At 45.4% G+C, this 25,762-nt stretch overlaps 1 protein-coding gene across 2 annotated transcripts in view; it reads right to left on the reverse strand.

The window, feature by feature from the left end:
* Window positions 1–17,186, reverse strand: part of LOC149431619 (V-type proton ATPase catalytic subunit A-like) — a 68,177-nt gene extending 50,991 nt beyond the window's left edge. The window contains exons 1-7 of one of the 2 annotated variants that reach the window (XM_089665462.1): window positions 17,097–17,186; window positions 15,528–15,672; window positions 15,156–15,240; window positions 14,168–14,317; window positions 12,852–13,075; window positions 11,980–12,137; window positions 5,673–8,992 (exon numbers count right to left, since the gene is read on the reverse strand). In XM_089665462.1, the coding sequence (XP_089521588.1) occupies window positions 8,955–8,992; window positions 11,980–12,137; window positions 12,852–13,075; window positions 14,168–14,317; window positions 15,156–15,240; window positions 15,528–15,672; window positions 17,097–17,148 (852 nt within the window). In that variant the 5' untranslated portion in view covers window positions 17,149–17,186 and the 3' untranslated portion in view covers window positions 5,673–8,954. Of the gene's footprint in view, window positions 1–2,247; window positions 2,258–5,672; window positions 8,993–11,979; window positions 12,138–12,851; window positions 13,076–14,167; window positions 14,318–15,155; window positions 15,241–15,527; window positions 15,673–17,096 lie in introns of those variants that run through there. The other variant, XM_089665463.1, reaches the window with a different exon arrangement.
* Between the last annotated feature and the right edge of the window lie 8,576 nt (window positions 17,187–25,762).

Below are 25,762 nucleotides of genomic sequence, written 5' to 3' on the forward strand. Positions count from 1 at the left end.
ACCAAACAAATCTGGTTGTAGACGAGTCGATGGATAGATTCTGTACAACCAACCTCCCCATACATGCATCAAAATTCGTCTGATCCCTGCTGAACGAGCGGAATTCGAAAGATGAGTTTGGTGCCCGGCCACTTACCTGCTTGAGGCAACAAACGGGGGAACTGGAACCCCAAACAAGGCGACACAGCAATCAACACATGTAATACAGGAGCAGCATGGGGCCCCGGGGCCCCGAACATGGAATGTCCCAGAGCTCCACCCACAGAGAACGACCCCATCCAGAATGAGAACAGATACCGAGAATTCCACCCGGCATCCGGGACAGGAGAAGTGGGACTGTGCAGAGTCCATACATACAGAATAGGGACAGATACCGAGAATGACACCCGGCATCCGGGACAGGAGAAGTGGGACTGTGCAGAGTCCATACATACAGAATGGGGACAGATACCGAGAATGACACCCGGCATCCGGGACAGGAGAAGTGGGACTGTGCAGAGTCCATACATATAGAATAAGAGGAGATACTGAGAATGACACCCGGCATCCGGGACAGGAGAAGTGGGACTGTGCAGAGTCCATACATACAGAATGGGGACAGATACCGAGAATGACACCCGGCATCCAGGACAGGAGAAGTGGGACTGTGCAGAGTCCATACATACAGAATGGGGACAGATACCGAGAATTCCACCCGGCATCCGGGACAGGAGGAGTGGGACTGTGCAGAGTCCATACATATAGAATAAGAGGAGATACTGAGAATGACACCCGGCATCCAGGACAGGAGAAGTGGGACTGTGCATGGTCCATACATACAGAATAGGGACAGGTACCGAGAATGACACCCGGCATCCAGGACAGGAGAAGTGGGACTGTGCAGAGTCCATACATACAGAATGGGGACAGATACCGAGAATGACACCCGACATCCAGGACGGGAGAAGTGGGACTGTGCAGAGTCCATACATACAGAATGGGGACAGATACCGAGAATGACACCCGGCATCCGGGACAGGAGAAGTGGGACTGTGCAGAGTCCATACATACAGAATGGGGACAGATACCGAGAATTCCACCCGGCATCCGGGACGGGAGAAGTGGGACTGTGCAGAGTCCATACATACAGAATAGGGACAGATATCGAGAATGACACCCGGCATCCGGGACAGGAGAAGTGGGACTGTGCAGAGTCCATACATACAGAATGGGGACAGATACCGAGAATGACACCCGGCATCCGGGACAGGAGAAGTGGGACTGTGCAGAGTCCATACATACAGAATAGGGACAGATATCGAGAATGACACCCGGCATCCGGGACAGGAGAAGTGGGACTGTGCATGGTCCATACATACAGAATAGGGACAGGTACCGAGAATGACACCCGGCATCCGGGACAGGAGAAGTGGGACTGTGCATGGTCCATACATACAGAATAGGGACAGGTACCGAGAATGACACCCGGCATCCAGGACAGGAGAAGTGGGACTGTGCAGAGTCCATACATACAGAATGGGGACAGATACCGAGAATGACACCCGACATCCAGGATGGGAGAAGTGGGACTGTGCAGAGTCCATACATACAGAATGGGACAGATACCGAGAATGACACCCGGCATCCGGGACAGGAGAAGTGGGACTGTGCAGAGTCCATACATACAGAATGGGGACAGATACCGAGAATGACACCCGGCATCCGGGACAGGAGAAGTGGGACTGTGCAGAGTCCATACATACAGAATAAGGACAGATACCGAGAATGACACCCGGCATCCGGGACAGGAGAAGTGGGACTGTGCAGAGTCCATACATACAGAATAGGGACAGATACCGAGAATGACACCCGGCATCCGGGACAGGAGAAGTGGGACTGTGCAGAGTCCATACATACAGAATGGGGACAGATACCGAGAATGACACCCGGCATCCGGGACAGGAGAAGTGGAACTGTGCAGAGTCCATAGATACAGAATAGGGACAGATACCGATAATGACACCCGGCATCCGGGACGGGAGAAGTGGGACTGTGCAGAGTCCATACATACAGAATAGGGACAGATACCGAGAATTCCACCCGGCATCCGGGGCAGGAGGAGTGGAACTGTGCAGAGTCCATACATACAGAATGGGGACAGATACCGAGAATTCCACCCGGCATCCGGGACGGGAGAAGTGGGACTGTGCAGAGTCCATACATACAGAATGGGGACAGATACCGAGAATGACACCCGGCATCCGGGACAGAAGTGGGACTGTGCATGGTCCAGGACTAGTCATTGAGGGCAGTGATGGAGGTCACTCACCTTGGTGTCTGTATCTGGGGCAGTCTGATTTGCTCTCGGTGTGTCTGTATATATATATATATATGGAGGGGGAGGAGCTATACTGGTTCCAGCTCACATGTGATGAAGGTGAATGGAGGGAACGCTCCTTGTGTACTATAAACACTGAACTGGAATTCTTCCTGCGGAGCTCATAGATAATAAAGAAGGACTCCGCCATGAACTGTGTCAGGCTTTACTGCCACACACTGATAAAGCAGAGAGGGTTGGTGTTCTAAACAGCACATTCACTGGTTGGGTTATTCACATTCACCTGTTACGTTATTTACATTCACCTGTTGGGTTATTTACATTCACCTGTTGGGTGATTCACATTCACCTGTTGGGTTATTTACATTCACCTGTTACGTTATTTACATTCACCTGTTGGGTTATTTACATTCACCTGTTACGTTATTCACATTCACCTGTTATGTTATTTACATTCACCTGTTGGGTGATTCACATTCACCTGTTGGGTGATTCACATTCACCTGTTGGGTTATTTACATTCACCTGTTACGTTATTTACATTCACCTGTTGGGTTATTTACATTCACCTGTTGGGTTATTTACATTCACCTGTTACGTTATTTACATTCACCTGTTGGGTGATTCACATTCACCTGTTACGTTATTTACATTCACCTGTTATGTTATTTACATTCACCTGTTACGTTATTTACATTCACCTGTTGGGTGATTCACATTCACCTGTTGGGTTATTTACATTCACCTGTTACGTTATTTACATTCACCTGTTGGGTGATTCACATTCACCTGTTGGGTTATTTACATTCACCTGTTGGGTTATTTACATTCACCTGTTACGTTATTTACATTCACCTGTTGGGTTATTTACATTCACCTGTTACGTTATTCACATTCACCTGTTACGTTATTTACATTCACCTGTTGGGTTATTTACATTCACCTGTTGGGTTATTTACATTCACCTGTTGGGTTGTTTACATTCACCTGTTACGTTATTTACATTCACCTGTTACGTTATTTACATTCACCTGTTGGGTCATTCACATTCACCTGTTACGTTATTTACATTCACCTGTTATGTTATTTACATTCACCTGTTGGGTGATTCACATTTGCCGGTGGGACTGTGCCATTGAGGAAGGCTAGTAGAGGGGAGCTCTGTGATTTGCTGAACTCTTCCCATGATGCTCCTTCGTGCCCCATTGGAAGATGTGATGAGAGGCTCTGGCCTCATTCTTCCCGCTGCTGGTGATACTTATAACTTACCTCAATGTGCTGGGTGAATGGTGAAGGGGTGAATGGTGAAGGGGTGAATGGTGAAGGAGTGAATGGTGAAGGAGTGAATGGTGAAGGGGTGAATGGTGAAGGGGTGAATGGTGAAGGGGTGAATAGTGAAGGGGTGAATGGTGAAGGGGTGAATGGTGAAGGGGTGAATAGTGAAGGAGTGAATGGTGAAGGGGTGAATGGTGAAGGGGTGAATAGTGAAGAGGTGAATGGTGAAGGGGTGAATAGTGAAGGGGTGAATGGTGAAGGGGTGAATGGTGAAGGAGTGAATGGTGAAGGGGTGAATGGTGAAGGGGTGAATGGTGAAGGAGTGAATAGTGAAGGGGTGAATGGTGAAGGGGTGAATGGTGAATGGGTGAATGGTGAAGGAGTGAATAGTGAAGGGGTGAATGGTGAAGGGGTGAATGGTGAAGGAGTGAATGGTGAAGGGGTGAATGGTGAAGGGGTGAATGGTGGCCAGAATCAAATCTAGACAAGCAAGCATGCTGGCCCTCACCTGCATTTTATAGGCCATTGTAGCCCCCACGACTGCTATGGGGCCCGGGATGGGGGTGGGAGGGCCCCTACTAGGAATGCCATTTAAATATATTGTGAAGTTTCTGCTGGTTATGTGTTAGAGAAGACACTGGTAGCTTGTGATGAGGCAGAACTTGGTTTACTTGTGTGGCTTCAGTTGCAAACATACAAAACATTTCAGCAGACATCTTGGTTATAGAGAGAGAGAAGAGAGAGAACCAACAAGTCTTACACATATGCACAACTGGTGACGTTAGTGTAGAGTGCCACCTGCTGGTCAGGTGATATGAACACACAATACTGTACAGTACAGGCTGTTGTATCCCCAACACTTTCCTGTAGAGAAGTCTGAGCTCCGGGCCTCCTGTAGTCTTTCGGGATATTAAATCTTAAAATTAATAAGTGACTTCTGTGTATTGAAGCTCGGGCTCAGATCTCTGGAGAGATGGGATTGGATTGTATTTTAGGGCCTTTAAACGCTCGGTCAGCTCATTGCCAATCTGTATGCAATTGCACTGTGTGTGGGCAGATTGTAAAGGTAACAGATTGGCCAGACGGAGATCTGTGTGTGTGGGGTGTCCCAGCAGACCGTTCTGCGGATAAACTGTTGGGTGGTGGCAGGCTATCGTTTGGGGTGTGTCTGGTGTGGGGGGAGGGGTGTGTCTGGTGTGGGGGTGTGTGGGGGAGGGGTGTGTCTGGTGTGGGGTGTGTGGACAGTGAAAGGGTGATAACACCGGGGTTCAAGCTGTAGGATAGCTGGAGGGACCTTAGAAGGGTGTGATTGCTAAGCTGCTCCTCAATTCTAATCAGTGCACCAGATTGTATGTAAGATTTTTATCTGCCAGTGTGTGGTCAGCCCTCTGGATTGGAGTGGAGTCTCCCTCTGGTGGTGGGCAGAGGTAGTGCAGCTGTGGAAGGATATCACGGCTGATCTTATATACGGTTTATATATTCAGAGTTCAGTCCCCTTTATTCCCTCTTACCCCAAGTCATGGCCTCGGTTAGCTAGTCGCTGTGGGCGTGGTCTGGGGGTGAAGTCGTGACAGATATCTGCCGGGACCTGTCCAGAGTTCAGGGCCCCTCCCTCCTCAGGAGTTCATGTCATTGAAAGGAGGAGGCCAGAGGGGGTGCATGTCTGGGACAGGACAGACAGCGGCCCCAGTCTGGGTAATGGTCCTGGTAAATAGAGCCGCGAGGCTGAACGTTATGAGTTTTGTATTGATGGTGGAAACCCCTGCGAGGGAAGCTGATTGCTGTGAACATTTTCTGTTTTGAATAGAAGTGAGCCCCGAAAAGGCAGAACTGGGGTGGAGTGAACCCCCTGGTGACCTTACATTTGAGTTCACACCCCAGGTGGTCACAATGTATTTTCATTGGGAAGTTGTAAGTTTCTCGATTTCTCCGAAATAAAGTTTCCTCTCCAATGTTTTCCCTGCAGCTCTATGGACAGCAGTGCCAAGCTCTGACATCTAGTGGCTATTTGTGGGAACTGCACCTCACTAATTGCCTGCAGAGAAATCGAGGCTTCTGGGGCATTACAACATGAAAAATGTGTCTTTATTCATTTTATTATATGAGAATTACGTTTTGTAATCTAATAAACCAAATACGTCAGTAACAGCAATTATATAATCAAAGAATAAATGGTGAGCAAGACAAAAAAAGGAGAAAACAGCAATTATCTGTAAACATTCTTATGTATATGAAATCAATAAACATTCATAATATTTCTCTGGATTGAGCAGTCAGAACCTTCTCTACTATTTCTGCCTTTTACTAGATTTACAGTTCTAGAAAGATCTAAATTCACCTTCAGCATTCCCCAGTAAGAGGTCTGATTGATTGATCTGTAGGTCTGATTGATTGGTCTGTAGGTCTGATTGATCTGTAGGTCTGATTGATTGATCTGTAGGTCTGATTGATCTGTAGGTCTGATTGATTGATCTGTAGGTCTGATTGATTGATCTGTAGGTCTGATTGATCTGTAGGTCTGATTGATCTGTAGGTCTGATTGATTTGTAGGTCTGATTGATCTGTAGGTCTGATTGATCTGTAGGTCTGATTGATCTGTAGGTCTGATTGATTTGTAGGTCTGATTGATCTGTAGGTCTGATTGATCTGTAGGTCTGATTGATTGATCTGTAGGTCTGATTGATCTGTAGGTCTGATTGATCTGTAGGTCTGATTGATTGATCTGTAGGTCTGATTGATCTGTAGGTCTGATTGATTGGTCTGTAGGTCTGATTGATTGATCTGTAGGTCTGATTGATCTGTAGGTCTGATTGATTGATCTGTAGGTCTGATTGATCTGTAGGTCTGATTGATTGATCTGTAGGTCTGATTGATCCGTAGGTCTGATTGATCTGTAGGTCTGATTGATTGGTCTGTAGGTCTGATTGATTGATCTGTAGGTCTGATTGATCCGTAGGTCTGATTGATTGATCTGTAGGTCTGATTGATCTGTAGGTCTGATTGATCTGTAGGTCTGATTGATCCGTAGGTCTGATTGATCCGTAGGTCTGATTGATCTGTAGGTCTGATTGATTGATCTGTAGGTCTGATTGATTGATCTGTAGGTCTGATTGATTGATCTGTAGGTCTGATTGATTGATCTGTAGGTCTGATTGATCTGTAGGTCTGATTGATCTGTAGGTCTGATTGATTGATCTGTAGGTCTGATTGATCTGTAGGTCTGATTGATCTGTAGGTCTGATTGATCTGTAGGTCTGATTGATTGATCTGTAGGTCTGATTGATTGATCTGTAGGTCTGATTGATTGATCTGTAGGTCTGATTGATCTGTAGGTCTGATTGATCTGTAAGTCTGATTGATCTGTAGGTCTGATTGATTGATCTGTAGGTCTGATTGATTGATTTGTAGGTCTGATTGATCTGTAGGTCTGATTGATTGGTCTGTAGGTCTGATTGATTGATCTGTAGGTCTGATTGATCTGTAGGTCTGATTGATCTGTAGGTCTGATTGATTGATCTGTAGGTCTGATTGATTGATCTGTAGGTCTGATTGATCTGTAGGTCTGATTGATTGATCTGTAGGTCTGATTGATCTGTAGGTCTGATTGATCTGTAGGTCTGATTGATCTGTAGGTCTGATTGATTGATCTGTAGGTCTGATTGATTGATCTGTAGGTCTGATTGATCTGTAGGTCTGATTGATCTGTAGATCGATGAATGTGGCAGATGGGATGTAGCGGACGATTTATCGGTGAACCAATCCTCTCCTGTGAGCGGAGGATTTACATGATGTGTGGCCTGATTGATCTGTAGATCGATGAACGTGGCAGATGGGATGTAGCGGACGATTTATCGGTGAACCAATCCTCTCCTGTGAACTGGTTAAAGGCTTTCTTAGAACCTTTCAGATTTCACTTTGGTGCTGCCATATACCGGAAGGCACTCAAACAATATATTTATTAAGGCAGCACCTATGAAGGAGGCGGTTGAGTCCCCTTTGGGTTCTTAGACCCCCCAAGGGACCCTGTAAGGAACCTGAAAGATTCCTTTGTTACATACTGATGATTATCCACATGTCGTCACTGACCATAATGGAGGAGACACACTTACAGCTGGACTCAATTGTCTCTGCATTCAGCATTATGAATGGTCCATTGGAGGGTCACACCACTGTTTGTGATTGGTATTAGGGTGGAGTTGGCCTCTACAAGGAATAATACATACTGAAAAGTCCATAGGAACTGATAGCAGCCCAAAAGATCCGTGGACACAGCCACCCGTGTGGTCACCTTGTCAGGGTTTGGGGCAATGAGCGAGCCGTGTAGGAAAGCTGTGCATAGAAATCCAGCCTCTGATATGACACATGAGAGAATCTGGTGATTTCCAGCCGTGTACGAGGAATGTGGCAGGTAAACGGTTACAGCTAATGATATATAACACACACATGACCTTCTCATACATGACCTTAGGACACACATGACCTTCTCATACATGACCTTAGGACACACATGACCTTCTCAAACATGACCTTAGGACACACATGACCTTCTCATACATGACCTTAGGACACACATGACCTTCTCATACATGACCTTAGGACACACATGACCTTCTCAAACATGACCTTAGGACACACATGACCTTCTCATACATGACCTTAGGACACACATGACCTTCTCATACATGACCTTAGGACACACATGACCTTCTCATATATGACCTTAGGACACACATGACCTTCTCATACATGACCTTAGGACACACATGACCTTCTCATACATGACCTTAGGACACACATGACCTTCTCATACATGACCTTAGGACACACATGACCTTTTCAAACATGACCTTAGGACACACATGACCTTCTCATACATGACCTTAGGACACACATGACCTTCTCATACATGACCCTAGGACACACATGACCTTCCCATATATCACATTGTAAAGCGCTGTTGGCACTATATAAATCCTGTATAATAATAATAAAATATGATCTTTTGACACACATGACCTTCTCATACATGACTTTCTGACATACATGACCTTCTCATTCTAGCTCTTGTTATACATTACCTCCTCATATGTGATCTGATGACATACATGACCTTCTCATACATGACATACATCGCATTCCCATACATAACATGACCTTCTCATACATGACCTTCTCATACATGACCTTCTCATACATGACCTTATGACATACATAACAGAGAGGCCATGGTTGGCCGTGTGCAGGTTCTGCCCCATTTATTATGATACTTTCCCATCATCCTCCTCTGTCTCACCATCAGGCAGATTTGGGTTTTCGATAACAGGTTGATTTTTGCAGCAGTGTTGGAAAACGAGGTCCATTCTTAGCACAGGTAGACTCGTCCTCCGTGACCTGTACATCCTGCAGAAGAGAGAGAGAGCTGGGAATGATTATTTCTTATTATCTGTCAATCATGTGAGAATCCTCAGATGGAAGCTGACATTCCCCCTCCCAGGCTCCACATTCCAGTCTTCCTCAATCCATCTTCCATCTGACTCCGCACACCTCCCCCCAGGCTCTGACACATTTGAGGGTTGCCTTGGTCACCATGCCCAGCCTCCTGCCAGGGGATTAGCCGGTGCTCCACAAACATGCAGATAAGGGCCTCCTCCCCTCCTCCACCCCTCTTCCAGAAAATTCTCAGGTTTATGGAAAGGTGGGAGGGCTCCAGAAGCCCTGACCTGGTAGAACCTCCCAGCCTACCCTGAGGTAACCTCTCTACCTCATTCCCAGGCTGACTCATCCCCAGGTTGCTACTCAGACGCTATCTAACAAAAAGCTACCTAACTAACCTGGAGGGTGTTACACCCGCAATAAATATATATAATACACCTCTCAGTCTACGTCATCTTGGTACATTTCCTTACAAAATAAAAGGCGTACCACCCAGGGACATACCCAACCGGGATGGGGGCTTTTGGAAGGGACTGCAGGCTAGCCTCTTACCTCCTGACCATGGCCCTGGCATCTGAGGGGGCTCTATTCTTTGCTGTGGGCCTGGGGGGGGGGGACCTTTGGAGTTTTACTTTGGATTCAAGTCCATGTCTGCCCAAAACACACAGACTCTGAGACCTGGGGGACCCGGAGACAGATTTGGGGTCTCTGTGCCTAAACCAGCAATGACTGCTTATCCATTTCATCTGCAGATTTTAGCCAATGATTCATGGCGGAGACCTGCTGATCAGCCGTGTCCAATCACAGCTCAAAGCCCTGTGTTGACAAGCAACACAGAGCTCTGTACAGAGGGAACAGACAGACAGCACATATTACACCCGTTCAGCTCAGAAAAGACAGTACAATCAGTACCATGTACAGTCCACTATATAGAACTCCCAGCATGCTCCCAGTATTCAAAGTCCCACTATGAGGCCGGCTCCCCCAGCAGGTAAATCTCAGCCCATCGGGTCTCTCCAGGCCGCTTGCAGGTCTCCAGAAACCACCAAAAACCAACAACCCCGCACTCTCTGCTCAGCTGATTAATAAGTGGGGCTGAGGGAAAGGCGCCTGCCATCTACAATTACCCCCCCCCCCCTGAGCTGACTCTCCACAGTACGAATTTCTTCGTATTGATATCTATTATGTAAAGGACATCTGTTAGGCACTTCTTTATTTTTAAGATGTTATTGGAATGGTGAATGTAAGTGGAGATGCTTTTTTTTAATATAAATACAAATATTTGGGTGAAATTTTAAAAAATGTAATCTATTATTTTGTCATAAATGGACATCCATACATAGCCAGTGATGTCATGTGAGCCATGGGGGAGTCAATGACCATATGATGCTACGCCCATATATGGTTGAGTCTTGCATGGGGTTCCCCCTTTAAATCCATATCAGGCCTGAAGGGTCCAGTATGAATTATGGGGGGGGGGGGGACCTCATGCCATTTTATTTAACTATCCCCAACTCCTTTGTGTACATGGCCATGAAAGTGAATGGGGCCAATGATGTCACTGGTTGTTAATGAGTGGTGCTGCACCCTCTGTGGTCCCTAACAGTCATTGGCCGTGGTAATCTGTTGTATATAATAGTAGCAGTAATATCTCTATTATACATGACATTCAGACCTGCCAAACAGATAAATGGGCATTTGTCCCCCGATCAGCCAAGGTATCATTGCGTTCAGACACAACCACAGGCTCATCCCTACTTGTAAGTCGTTTGTACAACTAGATGCTGCCGTTTGCAGTGCCATTCGCAGAACCGCGCACTTTACCAAACAACTTATTCTCAATTCATCTGTATTTTGCAGAAATCTGTGCAGACACATTGGGGGAGTTCTGGAGTCGCTGATGAGCTGAACGTCTAGAAGACCTCCTGATATACAGTATATAGGCGACTACTTCTGTCCTAATATACAATGACACCCGTCATGGAACAATCAACATGACATGTATTCATTCTTACAATACTAGATGTTGGTTTTAAATCTCTGACTTCGGAGGGTTCAGAAAAGAATACAACAGTACTGGTGCACGAAGCCATTGGAGATCCTACCTTAAAAGTGATTGCTGTTCTTTTGATGCCAATGATGGGATTCTGATGATGAAGTGGTGAACCGAATCAAAGCACATTCCCAGGAATTTATACAGACCCACACAGATGGACTTTGTGAAAGTGTCTCGAATGCATTCCAAAAGTGATGCATCAAAGTCATGGACCAGCTTAGAACTTGCATTTGAATTTTGCGCATGCCGTGCCACTTTTAGATTGCTTGTGAGACACTTTTGCAAAATCTGCCTTTCTAAGCCAAAAGAAAGTTGGTCCTAATTAGCTCCACTTTTGGAAGATACGAAATGTTGGTATTTTATTTTGATTTTGGTGTAGGTGTTGCGCCAGAATGTAGAAGACGAGCAAATTAGAACACGAGTCGCTGTCAGAATCAAACTGTTGCAGGTGTTGTTTGAATTAGGCGCAACGCATTATCAAGAGCAAAAACACCCAAAAAGCAACGCGGCTTTATTGAATTCCCCCCGTTGTGTATTCACATACCCCAATAAGGAACTGCCATGATGCAGCAGGAGGTCTGGATCCTCGGTTTCCTTATGAACAATCCCGTGCCCAGAATATGGAAAGCATTTTAGCAGTACAATGTCAGAGGGAGGCCAAACGTTAGATTCATGCGCTGAGCACAACAGTATGTCTTCTACCTGGACATTATCCTAGTACAATGCAGCGGGCTGCCTTAGCACATTGGGCTTCACATAGCACACATCACCCCAACACGGGCACATGGCGGCACCACACATGGTAATGTAGGAGTCACACCAACACCGAGGAGTGATCCTAAATATTCATCTCATTCATTCTAACACATGACTGCTTATTGCCCAGACAGGTGCTCACCCAAGAGGCTGCTCCAGAATGACAGGAAGGTGGCGCTGCCAGTCACATGGCCCACTTCTGCTGGGTTACATCTCTTTGTGGTAACGCTGAAAACTTGACCAGTTTCCTTGTTTCTTGCCCCCGTCACTTCTATGTCCACCAAGTGCCAGTCAGGGATACTGCAATCAATCAGATATATTAATGAGAGTTATCAAATGACTCTGGATGATCCAAATTATTCATAAAACGGAAAATGATGGAAAATGGCGGATGTGAAGGTTAGGAGTATGGAAAAGGAACTCGTCTCAGAATAAATTGAAGGCCCATGGCGTTATGGTGTAGGTGCCATAACATCCACCCAAAGAGATGAATGGAGGATTCCCTTCAGCGGGACATTGTATTCTGACAGTGGAGCGGGGTGGGGCAGGGCGGGGGCAGGGAGGGCAAAGACACAGACAGCTGGGGGGAGATTTCTCTGGATAGAAGACTTATGATAATCAGACAACTTGTGCTAATAATGTGATTATTTCAGTGTAGTTTTTGTGCTATGGTACACAGCAACTGACAACACTCTGGAAATACAACTTCTGGTTGTCACTACAGTCCATACTGAATCCATCCAGCCATGCCACTCACAGCATTATGGGGAACCCCACCCAACACCTTCTTTTATCAACAGAATGAGGAAGAGATAGAAGCTCAGATTTTTTTGGCCATCTCCCCATTGAGAAGGTTTCCTGTCACTTTTTCTCATGATTACTCTCCCAGGAAAGGGGCCCAACAGGGACCTGGCAGAGATCCTAACCCTTCTCATCTCCAGCCAGAATTGAGAATTAAATTGGCCCAAGTTCCGTTTTGTTTTTCTGTTGGATGATCTCCACAGATCTCCTCACCTGGGATCAGCCACCAGTACACCGATTACATGGTCAAATCCTAGCGTGTGGGCAGCCATACATGCAGCAGCCATTGTGTTGACGTTATTGGGGGCCACAGGGCACAAGCCACGCACTGGACCTTCATAAAGAATCGTCCGACCGTCAACAACTCGATTCTTCTCTGCCAGTTCACCCTTCAGCTGAAAACTATCCGGGTGTTTTGTCATGGTGATCCTCAGACCCTATTAGAGAGAAAAAAATAGTTCCCGAAGGAGAATTGTCTGCATTGTATCATCTATGATGTCATCTGTCCCTCTCTGACCTACACCCCACAATTCAATCTGGGGGCAGTTCACACTTATGCTCTCTATTGTGGTGACCAATCAATAAATTCTGTGACCAATCAATAAATTCTGTGACCAATCAATGAGCTCTGTAATCAATGAGCTCTGTAATCAATGAGATCTGTAATTAATCAATAAATTCTGTGACCAATCAATGAGCTCTGTGATCAATCAATGGGTGAAGTTATTAATTCTGTTACAATTCATCAATTTATTCTCTTTTTGGACAGACAAGGGAAACAAGTGGAGCGCAGAAAAAGGGAACATGAAAAGATTTAAAGACACAGTAACATGAAAAAATCAAATCACCAAAAAACACAAGAAATAGTTTGATGTGATCTGTGATGGAGAACATGTGAGATCGTGTTCATGATTCATGATACCACACAACAATGAATGCCAATTGTCTTCTTCTAATGTCCGAGTTGCTATCATTGTCAGATGCGGACAGAGCTCCCCCCCCCGCCTATCAGCCCCCCAGCCCCCCCCCCAGGCCCCTCCACTGCTGGTTGCTGATGGTCGTTAGCTCAGTCCTTGGAAGAGGCTGCCCAACGCACTGCAAAGCACCAAAAACCGCACATGTGGGATTGCACATCGCCCTGTAGACTCAATGTGCTGCAACACGAGGGCACCAAGAACATGCGCCAAAGTAAATGACACCACGCCACGTCTTCCAGCACCACAATGGTGTGAAGGGGCCAAAAAAACCAAAAAAATTTACAAAACACAAAAAGGAAAACTGAAAAGACATGAAGAACACAAATCCGTATACAACATTCATACTGCTTTATAAATAAGCCCCTAAATCCACCCTGAACCGCCATCATTCTGCCCTCCACATTGACTCCATTTCACCCGCAGGCAAAAGTTTGCATGTTAATGGACACATTTGGTGGAAACGGGACCTTGCCTTCTTATGGACCTTCAGGAGGTATCAGGATCTCCCAACCTTGGAAGGCACCGAACATTGGAAGTTCACACATTACTCACTTTAAGGGTCCCACGGTCCGCCATTCTTTGGATATCTTCTCCTCCCCATAATGCACCACTCGGAACGTACAATGTGTGTCCAGATGTTGTCGCCGTCTCCCTCAGTCTGTGTTCAATGTTGGGATCTGATAAAACGGTGGGGGATCCAATCTAGACATATACAGGAAGTACATATACCATGGGGAACAGCATTGCAATCTACTGGGGGGAAATCTCCCCATTGTGGGAGGGGCAGAGACACTACTACTGGGGGAAATCTCCCCCTTGGGGGAGGGGCAGAGACACCAACTACTGGGGGAAATCTCACCATTGTGGGAGGGGCAGAGACACAATCTACTGTGGGTTAATCTCCCCATTGTGGGAGGGGCAGAGACACAACTACTGGGGGGAAATCTCCCCATTGTGGGAGGGGCAGAGACACAACTACTGGGGGGAAATCTCCCCATTGTGGGAGGGGCAGAGACACTACTACTGGGGGAAATCTCCCCCTTGGGGGAGGGGCAGAGACACCAACTACTGGGGGAAATCTCACCATTGTGGGAGGGGCAGAGACACAATCTACTGTGGGTTAATCTCCCCATTGTGGGAGGGGCAGAGACACAACTACTGGGGGGAAATCTCCCCATTGTGGGAGGGGCAGAGACACAACTACTGGGGGGAAATCTCCCCATTGTGGGAGGGACAGAGACACAACTACTGGTGGGTAATCTCCCCATTGTGGGAGGGGCAGAGACACAACTACTGGGGGGTAATCTCCCCATTGTGGGAGGGGCAGAGACACAACTACTGGGGGGTAATCTCCCCATTGTGGGAGGGGCAGAGACACAACTACTGGTGGGTAATCTCCCCATTGTGGGAGGGGCAGAGACACAAAAGTGAAGAATTGCCTCCATTGGAGTGATTGGGGGTGAGTAAGCTAGACCCGTTCACCTGAAAGAAGCTTTTATGAGGAGGGGACATAGCGGACAATACAAGAAATGTTCTTTACCATGAAATTGGCTGCAGTCACAAAGCATTCTCCATAATCTCGGGTTATATCTGGATGAGCCACTTCCACAATCAGATCCGCCTGGCTGTAATCAGAAGTTATTGATCTGTAACAGATTCTACAAAACTTTTTACGAGAAAAAGAAGGAAATCAAATTATTATGAGATTTCTGTGTTTTTAGCTTCATTTTATTTTCTGGTGTGTTTTGGAATGTTCCGGAATGTACACAAAGGATCAATATTACAGGGGACACCCCCTGTGTGACGTCATATGATGACTCCATTGTAATCAATGTCATGTTTATTGATCTATTTATGTATTAAACTTCCTATCTATTATTTATTGATATGAAATCCCCTCAGCTTGTGTTACCGTGTCTGAAATTCGGAAAGTCGGTGAAGTTGTAGCCGAGGGTCGATCACCCCATCCATCTTCTTCATCGTTCTGTTCCAGACGAAGGCCAGCTCCAGACCAGCCTTGTCTCCTTCTTCCAGAATCTTCTGGGCCAGATAATGGCCTGTCAGTGAGAAGAGGACCTGTCACTAGACACTCATCAATGATATCATTGGCCTGAAAGAACAAAACTGAACCATTTGTGATCAAAGAAAATCCCCTGAGAACCGGCACCAATGTGATTTCCTTCAGATTTCCCCTTCCTTTTACTCTCTCAAGGATCGGCTATGACCCCGTGTATTGTTGTACAATCCCATCACTGTATATATATATATACACTGACCACCCAGAACATTCTGACCACTGACAAATTGATAACATTGGTTATCTGGTGACAATGACATCTGACAATGGTGGATATATTAGGCAGTAAGGGAACATGTTGTCCCTGAAGTTGATGTGATGATAAAATGTTGCTGGCAGTTTGTTGTGTATGGGGCTGTGTGTAGGAGGTGCGTACTGTTGGGGCGTCTTATAGTAAAGTCTGTGTTGGTGAGTTCTTGTATAATTGGCTGCCCCGGGAGTCAGGAAGGGGTTAAGTCTACTCACTCCCATGTTCATGGCTCTGCCTCCTTGTTGGAGGGCTATAAATATAAGGGGAGGCAATCCTTCCAATGGGAATATAGAGGAAGGAATGCTGCTCCGTGTGCAGCTGTACCGAGGAGGTGGCCTCCTTTCTGTTGGGGTGACAGAAGTCAAATTTGGTCTCTGATGAACGACTCTTCTTATCTAGAGGAATGCATTGAGCAGCCTGAGATGAACTAGAACTGTGCCTGGTCTGAGGTTCCTACAAAGGGGTGCATGGAAGGACTATAAAGAACATGGCTTGTACTAAATGGGGATGGAGAGGAGATGGAAGGGGGTCACCATGAAAGGGTTCATCATGATATGGAGTTGGCCAGAAATGTGGCCCAACGCCGTTACCATGGGTAACCAATGAAGTTGTGAAGAATATTGTAGCAGCCAGCCAGCGGGAAGTAGTGCCTTGGCATTGCAGCACAGGGAACCTATGGAGCTAACCTGGAGGTGCCGGAAGAGAGAAGTGGATCCAACAACATGTTCAGGCTCATTAGGTCCACACGGTGTGAATGGCGGGGTCCTCACATTGTCACTGGGAGTGAGGTGGCAATCATGGCTGTGCTGGTGTATGGAGTCATTATGGGAACCCAATCAATCATTTGGTGATTGTTAAGAAACACGAGAAGAGACTCGCTGTATTATTGGGACTATTTATTATATTTTGAAGCGTTTGGTTGGTTATTGTTTTGAGGATATGATTGATGGGCGATTGTTATTCGGTTTAGTGTGATTTTGAGCACATTTATATGGGTAGGTGTGGGCAGCCTTCTAGTTAATTCATTATTATTTATATGATTTTTTATTAATTAATTTGTATTTTATTTTTATAATTTTATTGAAGCTGCTCGTTGGGTTATAATGTACTATTTGTATTAAGAATTGATGTAAAGTACGGGAAATCAATCTCACCGACGTGGCCAAAGCCAACGATTCCGATCCTCCTCTTGGCCTCCATAGACATGACTTCTCAAGGTTTGATACCTGGAAATAAAGAAATGCTGCTTGTTGGGCAGTTGGCACCTGATGTATAAATCTGACATTTTCTGCTTTTTTGCAGTTATTAGTATTTTCCAATGTCTGTTTTGTATCTGAAATGACCTGTTCATCTCACAGTAAAGAATAACTTACCTGTTATAAAAGGTTACTTACCTTCCGGCGCCCTGTTTATTGGCTCAGCAAGTCTTTAGTGCTGACTAGCCTGATGTGTGGAAGACTTGTGAGGTCATAAGTCGGGGTCAGTTCAGGCAGCAGAGAATCAGTATTGGGGTCAGAGGTCGGGGTCAGTTCAGGCAGCAGAGGATCAGCATTGGGGTCATAGGTTGGGGTCAGTTCAGGCAGCAGAGGATCAGCATTGGGGTCATAGGTTGGGGTCAGTTCAGGCAGCAGAGGATCAGCATTGGGGTCATAGGTTGGGGTCAGTTCAGGCAGCAGAGAATCAGCATTGGGGTCAGAGGTCGGGGTCAGTTCAGGCAGCAGAGAATCAGTATTGGGGTCAGAGGTCGGGGTCAGTTCAGGCAGCAGAGAATCAGTATTGGGGTCATAGGTCGGGGTCAGTTCAGGCAGCAGAGATCAACATTGGAGCACTGTGGAGAGCCATGGTAGTTCATTGATTCTTCCTGTCAGTATATCTGCTTGCCTGTACACCCCATACACCCCATACATTCTGTACACCCTGTACACCCCGTACACCCCATACATTCTGTACACCCTGTACACCCCGTACACCCCATACATTCTGTACACCCTGTACACCCCGTACATCCCATATACCCCATACAGCCCATACCAGGGGTGGACTGACAACTCATGGGGCCCCCGGGCAATAGGGGATCATGGGGCCCCTGTGTCCTTGCCCAAACTCAAAAAAGCCTATGAAAAAGGTACCAGGGGCATCTCATGGGGCCCCCTACTGACCCCGGGACCTCGGGCAGTGTCCGAGTTTTCAAATGGTCAGTCTGCCCCTGCCCCATGCATCCCGTACACCCCATACACCCTGTACATCCCGTAAACCCTGTCCATCCTGTCCACCCCGTACACCCTGTACATCTGTACACCCCGTACACCCCGAACACCCTGTACATCCCATACATCTCGTACAGGCAAGTAGATATACTGCCAGGTCTGCAGAAGACCTGCATGACACCAACAATGTGCTGATCGCTGATGCAATGCTTTAGAGGCTCCAGAAACAAAACAAAATAAATGCACATTTTTTTACCTGAAAAAAATGTGCATTTATTACTTTTTTAAAAAAGGTGAACTTATCCTTTAATATCCCGAAAGTGGGTGGTGCATAATAAATACTTTCTTGAAGCATGGATGTGGGCTGGACTTTAGGCCTTGGCCAATGAAACTTGGGGAATGTTTCCTGTCTCCGCCCACAGTGCGATTCTGTGCTCTGAAGTGACAAGGGTTAGATGGACCATGAATAGTTCTGATGGCTGGGAGGAGGATTGGATTTCCAACTTCAGAGCGTCAGTCTGATCCAACAATATCAATCACTGCCTGGCTGTCACAATCAGGTGCCATGGAACGGTTTGGGGGATTTCTGCACACGTAGCCTGCGATGTGTATGATCAGATCCCTCTGCAAATAATAATTCATGAGAGATGAAATATAACCCTCCGATCTTCTGACATGGACCAATGATTGTAGACACTTGGGAGCCTCCAGCCTTCTCCTCTGCGGGGCTTGCTGATGAAATGACAGACTTTTCTTTCGAGGTTCAGGAAGGTGTCTAGATGGATGGGATCATTTTGTTGGCATCTCGTTGTCACTCCTGGTCTAGCATAGGAGTGTCCCTAGGGTTGGTGTCACCCCCCACACCCGCCTAGGGACACCACTGGTCTAGAAGCTTGGTCTGTCCTTTTCAGATGCTCATTGAAGAACAATGTCTATGACTGATTACTGTTAGGGGAATAATGTGTCTTTGATAGAACAGAATGAAGCGACATAATCATACTACTTTCATGGGTTATATCACATCTCTGCTATGGTCATGGCTCTACATTTACATTCATGTTACAATACCCATGACATTTATACGTGTTCCGGCTGTTTACATGGCAGAAAGCTCTGGATCATTGAGTACTTCATGGGGCTCTCCGACCCCAACCTCCTAGTATAACACCCAATTATAATCCAATCTAATCCTGAACTGAACAAATAAAATCCAAATCAAATTTACTTCACAACCCCCATCTTATCGATTATGCTGCGTAATAACGGGCTAACAAACTACATTTCCCAGAGGACCTAGCTAATGGGCGGAGTCAGATAACTACAGAAGTCCTGGAACCAGAGGACGGTGAGAGCTGGAGAGCAGGTGTGAGGGGAAAGCTGTGTGGGAGGTCCAGGCTGGGCCAGACCCCAGACAGTGAAGGAGGACGCATGGCTGACCGCCGACACTGCTAACAAGCCAGGCTGATGATCCTGATGATGGACCGGAGTGCAGTCCAGAGTGATCTCTGAAGGAGGAACCACAAGGGAACGGGGCCCCCATCTACAGAGACCCCATCCGCCACGGATTGGGTGGGAGAATTCCATACGCAGGCCATCTAAGCTGCAAATGACATTACGAAATCCAGTTACATTCTACTTGTTATTACAGTTCCAGCATATCCAATCACAGGGATCTACTGCACTGTCTGCCCTCCGCAGGTCCAGCCGTATTATTGCTCCCTTTACAGTCCGCCACATTCACCAAAGTGCTCTTTCTTTGCTGTAATTTGCTACGACAGAAGTGTGTCCCTGCCCAATTTTAAATCCTGCCACATTTTGTACCTCACCCTGTTTGTGTGTCAAAAGGATAGCATTCAAACTCAATATAATTTAAAGGGACAGCTCCCTACCTTTGTGTTAACCCTCTATTAAGGAATTTATACCTTTGCCTCAAGGCAGATTTGAATCCTTATGTGCACCAACTAGGGCCCCATCAAGCGAGCCAAATATCTGACACTGCAGTTAAAGGGACATTGGCCTAATTAATCAAAGAGCTCATCATTTTTTCAAAATTAGACTGAGCCATCAGCCACTGAGAGCCCAAAGTGAGTTAGCCTCTTTGCTTGGTTTTACTTACTGGGGAAGAAACATCTCAGGGCCGGGACTTATATTCTGAATTGCAGGGCCCCTAGAACTGACTGAGATTGTGCTGTGTGCTGTTATCTTAGCACGTATTTTCCTGCTCCTTTACTATGCTTACATTTGATCCCAATACATCCAGAATACCAGTTCACTCCAACCTGTGTGTGAGTCTATGTTCTGGCTGCAGCCAGAGGGTTCTTCTGGTCAGAGGTGGAAGCTGGTGTCAGCAGGGTTGGGCTTCCAGAGCGGGGTCAAGAAAGATAGGGAACCTGAAAATGACTCAGCGGCCCCTGAGGGGGTAGTGCTACATATATATTGATACAATATCAGTAAATGCTGTAACACTAATAATAATCTGAATGTACACAAATATATAAATGGATCATTTGGAAGACTCTCTCACCTAGGGTCTCAGGAGTGTTTGATAAATTCCAGACAGGAGAAAATAGGTCCTGCACCAACAGGATGGTCTCCGGAGATATCAGTAGGCCATAGGAGGGAATACAGCCTAGAAATGAGGACTGGCAAAGAGAACTAACTGCAAAAACTGCATGATATATCAGAATGAGAAAAGTCTGATGACAGCCATGCGTGCTGCACCTGCCACTGTAAATGGTGAAAGGACAAAGGAGAGATCAATAAAGATGCATTTCTTGTCCCCTCTTTCCCTCTCCAGATTAGGAGCTCAACCCCCAGGTTGATAGAAAGTATGTTTCCCCACAAAACTGGACTACCAGCCTGTGAATGCAAATATACTGAAACAACCGAAGCAGAAAGCAGGACAGTGCTACAAAAATCCCCTAATATGGCCAAACAGTTCCAAAACGTCATATGAACCGAGAAATCTGTACTTCTTACCATTGCTCAGCACAGATGATGGTACGACGTCCCCAGGAAAAAGTCCTTGAAACCCGCCGCCTCATGGGCCTTATGTATCCCCCCATCCCCCCTCTGATGTCACCTGCGGGATGCAGACGCCCCAATTAGGTCACCATGCATTTGCTCCCATCCGACCGTGACCCTGTGGTTAGCACTTTTTGCCATTCCTCATTTCTAGGCTGTCACTCAGCTGGGCTGTATTCCCTCGGATGAGATCCTCTGATATCTCCATGGACCATCCTGTTGGTGCAGGTTGTATTTTCCCCAGCTTGGCATTTATCCAACACTCCTGAGCGCCCTAGGTGAGAGAGCCTTCCAAGGGATCCATTTATAGACAGTATTTTTGTGTATTTTTAGATTGTTGTAAGTGTTAAAGCAATGATGTCCTGATATTGTATCAAAATATATTTTATGTTTATTGTGTATTTATGGATTTTACAAAAAATGGCCGCTGCCCCAGTCTATAACCGGCCTTCACAGCAAGGAGCACATGGAAGGGCGACGCATGTCAAACAACAAAAGAGAAAAATTCCCAGCTCAGCTTGCCAACCAGCCTGCAAACAAACCGAGTTCACCTAACAGTATGTTAAAAACTGGGGTTTACTTAGCACACATTTGCTACAGAGCATTGGCACGGCACCCCGATATTCTGTAGTTCCTAACTCTACAAATTTTGAGAGCCCCCATACATGTATTTAATGGATAGACCGAGGGCAGGTGGACCTGAGGGAGCCCACCCCTCCTTAAAGGTACAGGAGCGCACCAGACGCCCAGCATGTAGCACAATGGCAGCCAGAGTGTCCAGTGCGCTCCCTCATCAACAATTCAACAGTACAAAAAATGGCCGTTGCCCCGGTCTATAACTGGCCTTCACAGAGAGGAGCACATGGAAGGGCGACGCATGGCGACTTCATCTCTAGTGGCATTCCATGCAGTACTTCAAAAGTCTCCTGAAGAAGCCAGTGACTGGCGAAACATGTCGAGCTGAAGCTACTGCTTATATAAACACTTTGTGCTGTTTTTATGAAACTTGTTTTTAAATATTTGTATATTTTATTCAAATTTGGGATATTTTAAAACATTGTATCGGTTCCCTGAAAATCCTGGTTTTACGTATACATTTTTTAATTCATTGGATAGGCTGGTGCTTGGTGTCTGCCCCTCCCCCAATAACAACCTTCGAAGTGACAATTATAGAAGGGGTATCACAGTATTCCTAAAGGATGAAATACGTGTTTGTGATTGTATATAGAGCAAAAGATCTGAGAAATTATACAAATTACAATATCAGCCAAAGAAACATGTTATCCTGCCTTTCCCGGCAATGGAAATCTCCAATCATTGGAGAGATCTGAGGTCTGAAAATGTCTACTCACCTCCTTCTCCTGGGAACAATGTGCTCGCACTGGGACTTTGTACACTCAGGGAATTCTGGAATGGTCTACCTTCAGATGGTTAATTATTACTCCACCGCCATTTGCATCATATTTTGTAACTCAGAGAGACAAATGAGTGTGTACCATCCTGAGCCGAATACCATTCATGTCCTACGATTGATTTCTGGGTCCTCTGTAACCATCCTCTTTTCTCATTACACTGTTCAACAAATTTTTATTTTTTTCCAGTTTTGGAAACAAAAGGATCCATTTCTTAATGAATTTCACATTCTGAGTTCAAATATAACAATGAAATTTGTCAATTGGCTCTAGTTTTTCTGTAAACGGAAAGTTTTCTACTATAGGCGTAATGACTACATAATGCACAATAATTATATAGATAGATGTCTTTCCACAAATATAAAGCAAGTGATATGACTACATAACAAAGCCTAAATGGCATAATATATTGCATAGGATTACCAAGAAAAATTATAGCCATAAGCTAAGTTGAACCATTTTAATACTTCGGATTCTCACTAGTTTTGTCTTCAGTTTGTGTCGGTTTTGCTTCTCTTGGCTTTTCTCTTGTATTCGAGGAAAGGGCTATCTCTTACAACTGCACGTGACTACACGCTTCAGGTTCTTCCTCACTTGACTCAACCACGAAGGATTCTGGTGCTTTAGGAATTGGTAGCCCCTCTCCATGAGGAACTGGACGTATTGCCGATGGAATATTTGGATAGTGCACAGATAACTTTTTCTTCTTATTTAGCCCTTTTACAATTGGAGGCACCATACAAAAGTAACAATTACTAACATGATCTGTTGGCTCTCTCCAAATCATTGGCACAGCGAAAGGCATAGATGCCTTTTTTCCATTCAACTATTGCTCCAGTGCCGTCCCACAAGAATTGCAGCATATATGTTGTGCCCAGCTCTTGTCCTGATCTCCTATCTTGCAGCCAAAATACAAGTTGTAGGCTTTCTTAATCATTCCTGTTATCCTCCTTTTTTGTGAGATAAAAGTTATTTCACCGCAGATATAGCAGAAATTATCTGCTTTATTCACACAAGTTCGAGGCATTACTGAGTAGCCTATATAAGCAGAAAACCAAATGTAAAGACGAACTCCAATCAGCTACAGATACTGCAGCTTTTATGCAGTGAAGTGATGCAATTAAAGGCTAATATTGCATCATCTCAGTATACATGACATTTTCTATTGGTCACCAGTATCAATTGCGCAATATGCAGCTGAAGTTGCATCATAATTTTGAATGGCTTACATCATTAGATGGGTGAATATATCATGGAAACTAGAGCCAATCAACATTTTTTAGGGTCATTTTCGTTTTCAGCACCCCAAAATTATGTAAGATTAGCTAATTTTATGCCCAAAACTTCTTACCTGTTGAACAGTGTTATTATTATACAGGATGGCGTCATGACGTCACAATATATTATTATACAGGATTTATTTGGCCAACAGTGTGCTCAGAGCTTTACAATATAACGGGAGACAATACAGCAACAATACAGTTCAATACAAGAGGGATTTGAGGGCCTGATCCTGGGAGCTGACAATCTAGGATAAACTCCTCAGTAGTATTGTGTGTATTGGTTGTAGTGGTAGTCCTACCATAACCAGGAAAAATGTTGTCACCCTCTTGGAAATGGAAGCAATCATTTTGTTCAGGACCAGAACAGATATATTCCTATGGAAAATGTCATCCGTGCTGGAAATGTTTGGTGTAAAGTCTACTTGCCTAATGCCTTAGGGTTACACACGTATTACTGTATATAATACCCATGCCACCATATTGGAGAGGAGAAAAATGCAATGGTCTTCAATAAGATGGCAGCAACAATTGGAATGTCTCAATGTACGCCTACTCATATACCATTCTCTTTGTATTTTAGAAATGTAGAAAATGATGAGCCATCGCCCCTCACAAAATGGTGTCTGCAAGGGACAATTGTTCAGCTTACTATATTCATTACATACATGACATGTGATGAACGCGGTGCCCGACCCCTGAATTTCTCACCAACGTGACAAAGGACTGGATAATCTCACACTGTCACTTGTGTAACGATGCCACTTTTAGCTGCACCCTGCACAAAGATTTTCCAGCTCACAGGACCACAATCTAGGTGCCAGAATTTAATTAAGCAACTAACACTTTAAATTTCAAACTGCCACCAGATAGCTTTGGGCCTATCAACCCTTCACTATATTAGCAAGTGCAAGTCTGAACAATAAACGTCTGTACACACACTGTCACCACAGACAGGTATACTCAGAGATATGTCCTATACAGTAGCAGGGATTCTTTTACTTTGCATTAAAAGCTTTAGAAAAGGTCAAAATGGTGCAAATAAAATATTTTCAGAAGCAAAGAAATAAAGAAACCATAAAGCAACAGAGAAAAGAAAAGGAGTTGAAAATGGAGAATACTTGTGTGACAGACCCAACCGGGACAGGGGCTTTTTAAGTGGACTAGGGACTAGCCTTCTGCCCACTGATTATGGCCCATGGAGAGAGCAGATCATCCTCTAATGATGGACAACAACGTGATGAATGTTGAGAGCGGGGCTTCCATTCATTCTCTGCTTACAGACAATAAATCTTTCATTCTGGAGTGGATGGAAAAATGTAATATTGATCTTGTAGAGGTAACCGGTCAGAGGAAATATGGCGGCCCTCCTGTCAACGTACAGTGTGGCTGGGGATCGAGAGCTTGGGCTCAAGTGACAGCCATTCTCCCCACGTCATCCCTGAAGACCTCTGGCTGCACCTGCACTCCTGGTCATTTTTCTATAGACAAACTATTACTGGTACTTTCCTGCCACCTTGTGGATGGATGTGGTAATACTTTGTACTTCTAGGAACACAATTTTGACAGAACTGCATTTCTATCTGTCTGACACAGAATATTATTCCTTCCAATACACTTGGCTTGGGAAGGAGAAAGAGGCAACACAGATTGCTAATTGTCTAAAGGGGAATCAGAACTAGATATATGAAGGCAGCTGTTCTTCGGGATATGTGTACAGGGGCCGCCATCTTGTTGAGAAACTTTTCATGGTTTATCCTTTCCAGGATGGTGGGACAGGTATGCGCACTAGTATGTATAGTAGTATATGTATAGTATGCTTAATACTCTCTTGTTGGGAGTCCATTCACACATGTCTTTCAGGCCGCCATTGTGTTGAGGTTAATACAGAGAATTA

The sequence above is a fragment of the Staurois parvus genome, unplaced genomic scaffold (assembly GCF_062004578.1).
Source record: "Staurois parvus isolate SC_StPar_1 unplaced genomic scaffold, SC_StPar_1.0 ptg002202l, whole genome shotgun sequence".
NCBI lineage: Eukaryota > Metazoa > Chordata > Amphibia > Anura > Ranidae > Staurois > Staurois parvus.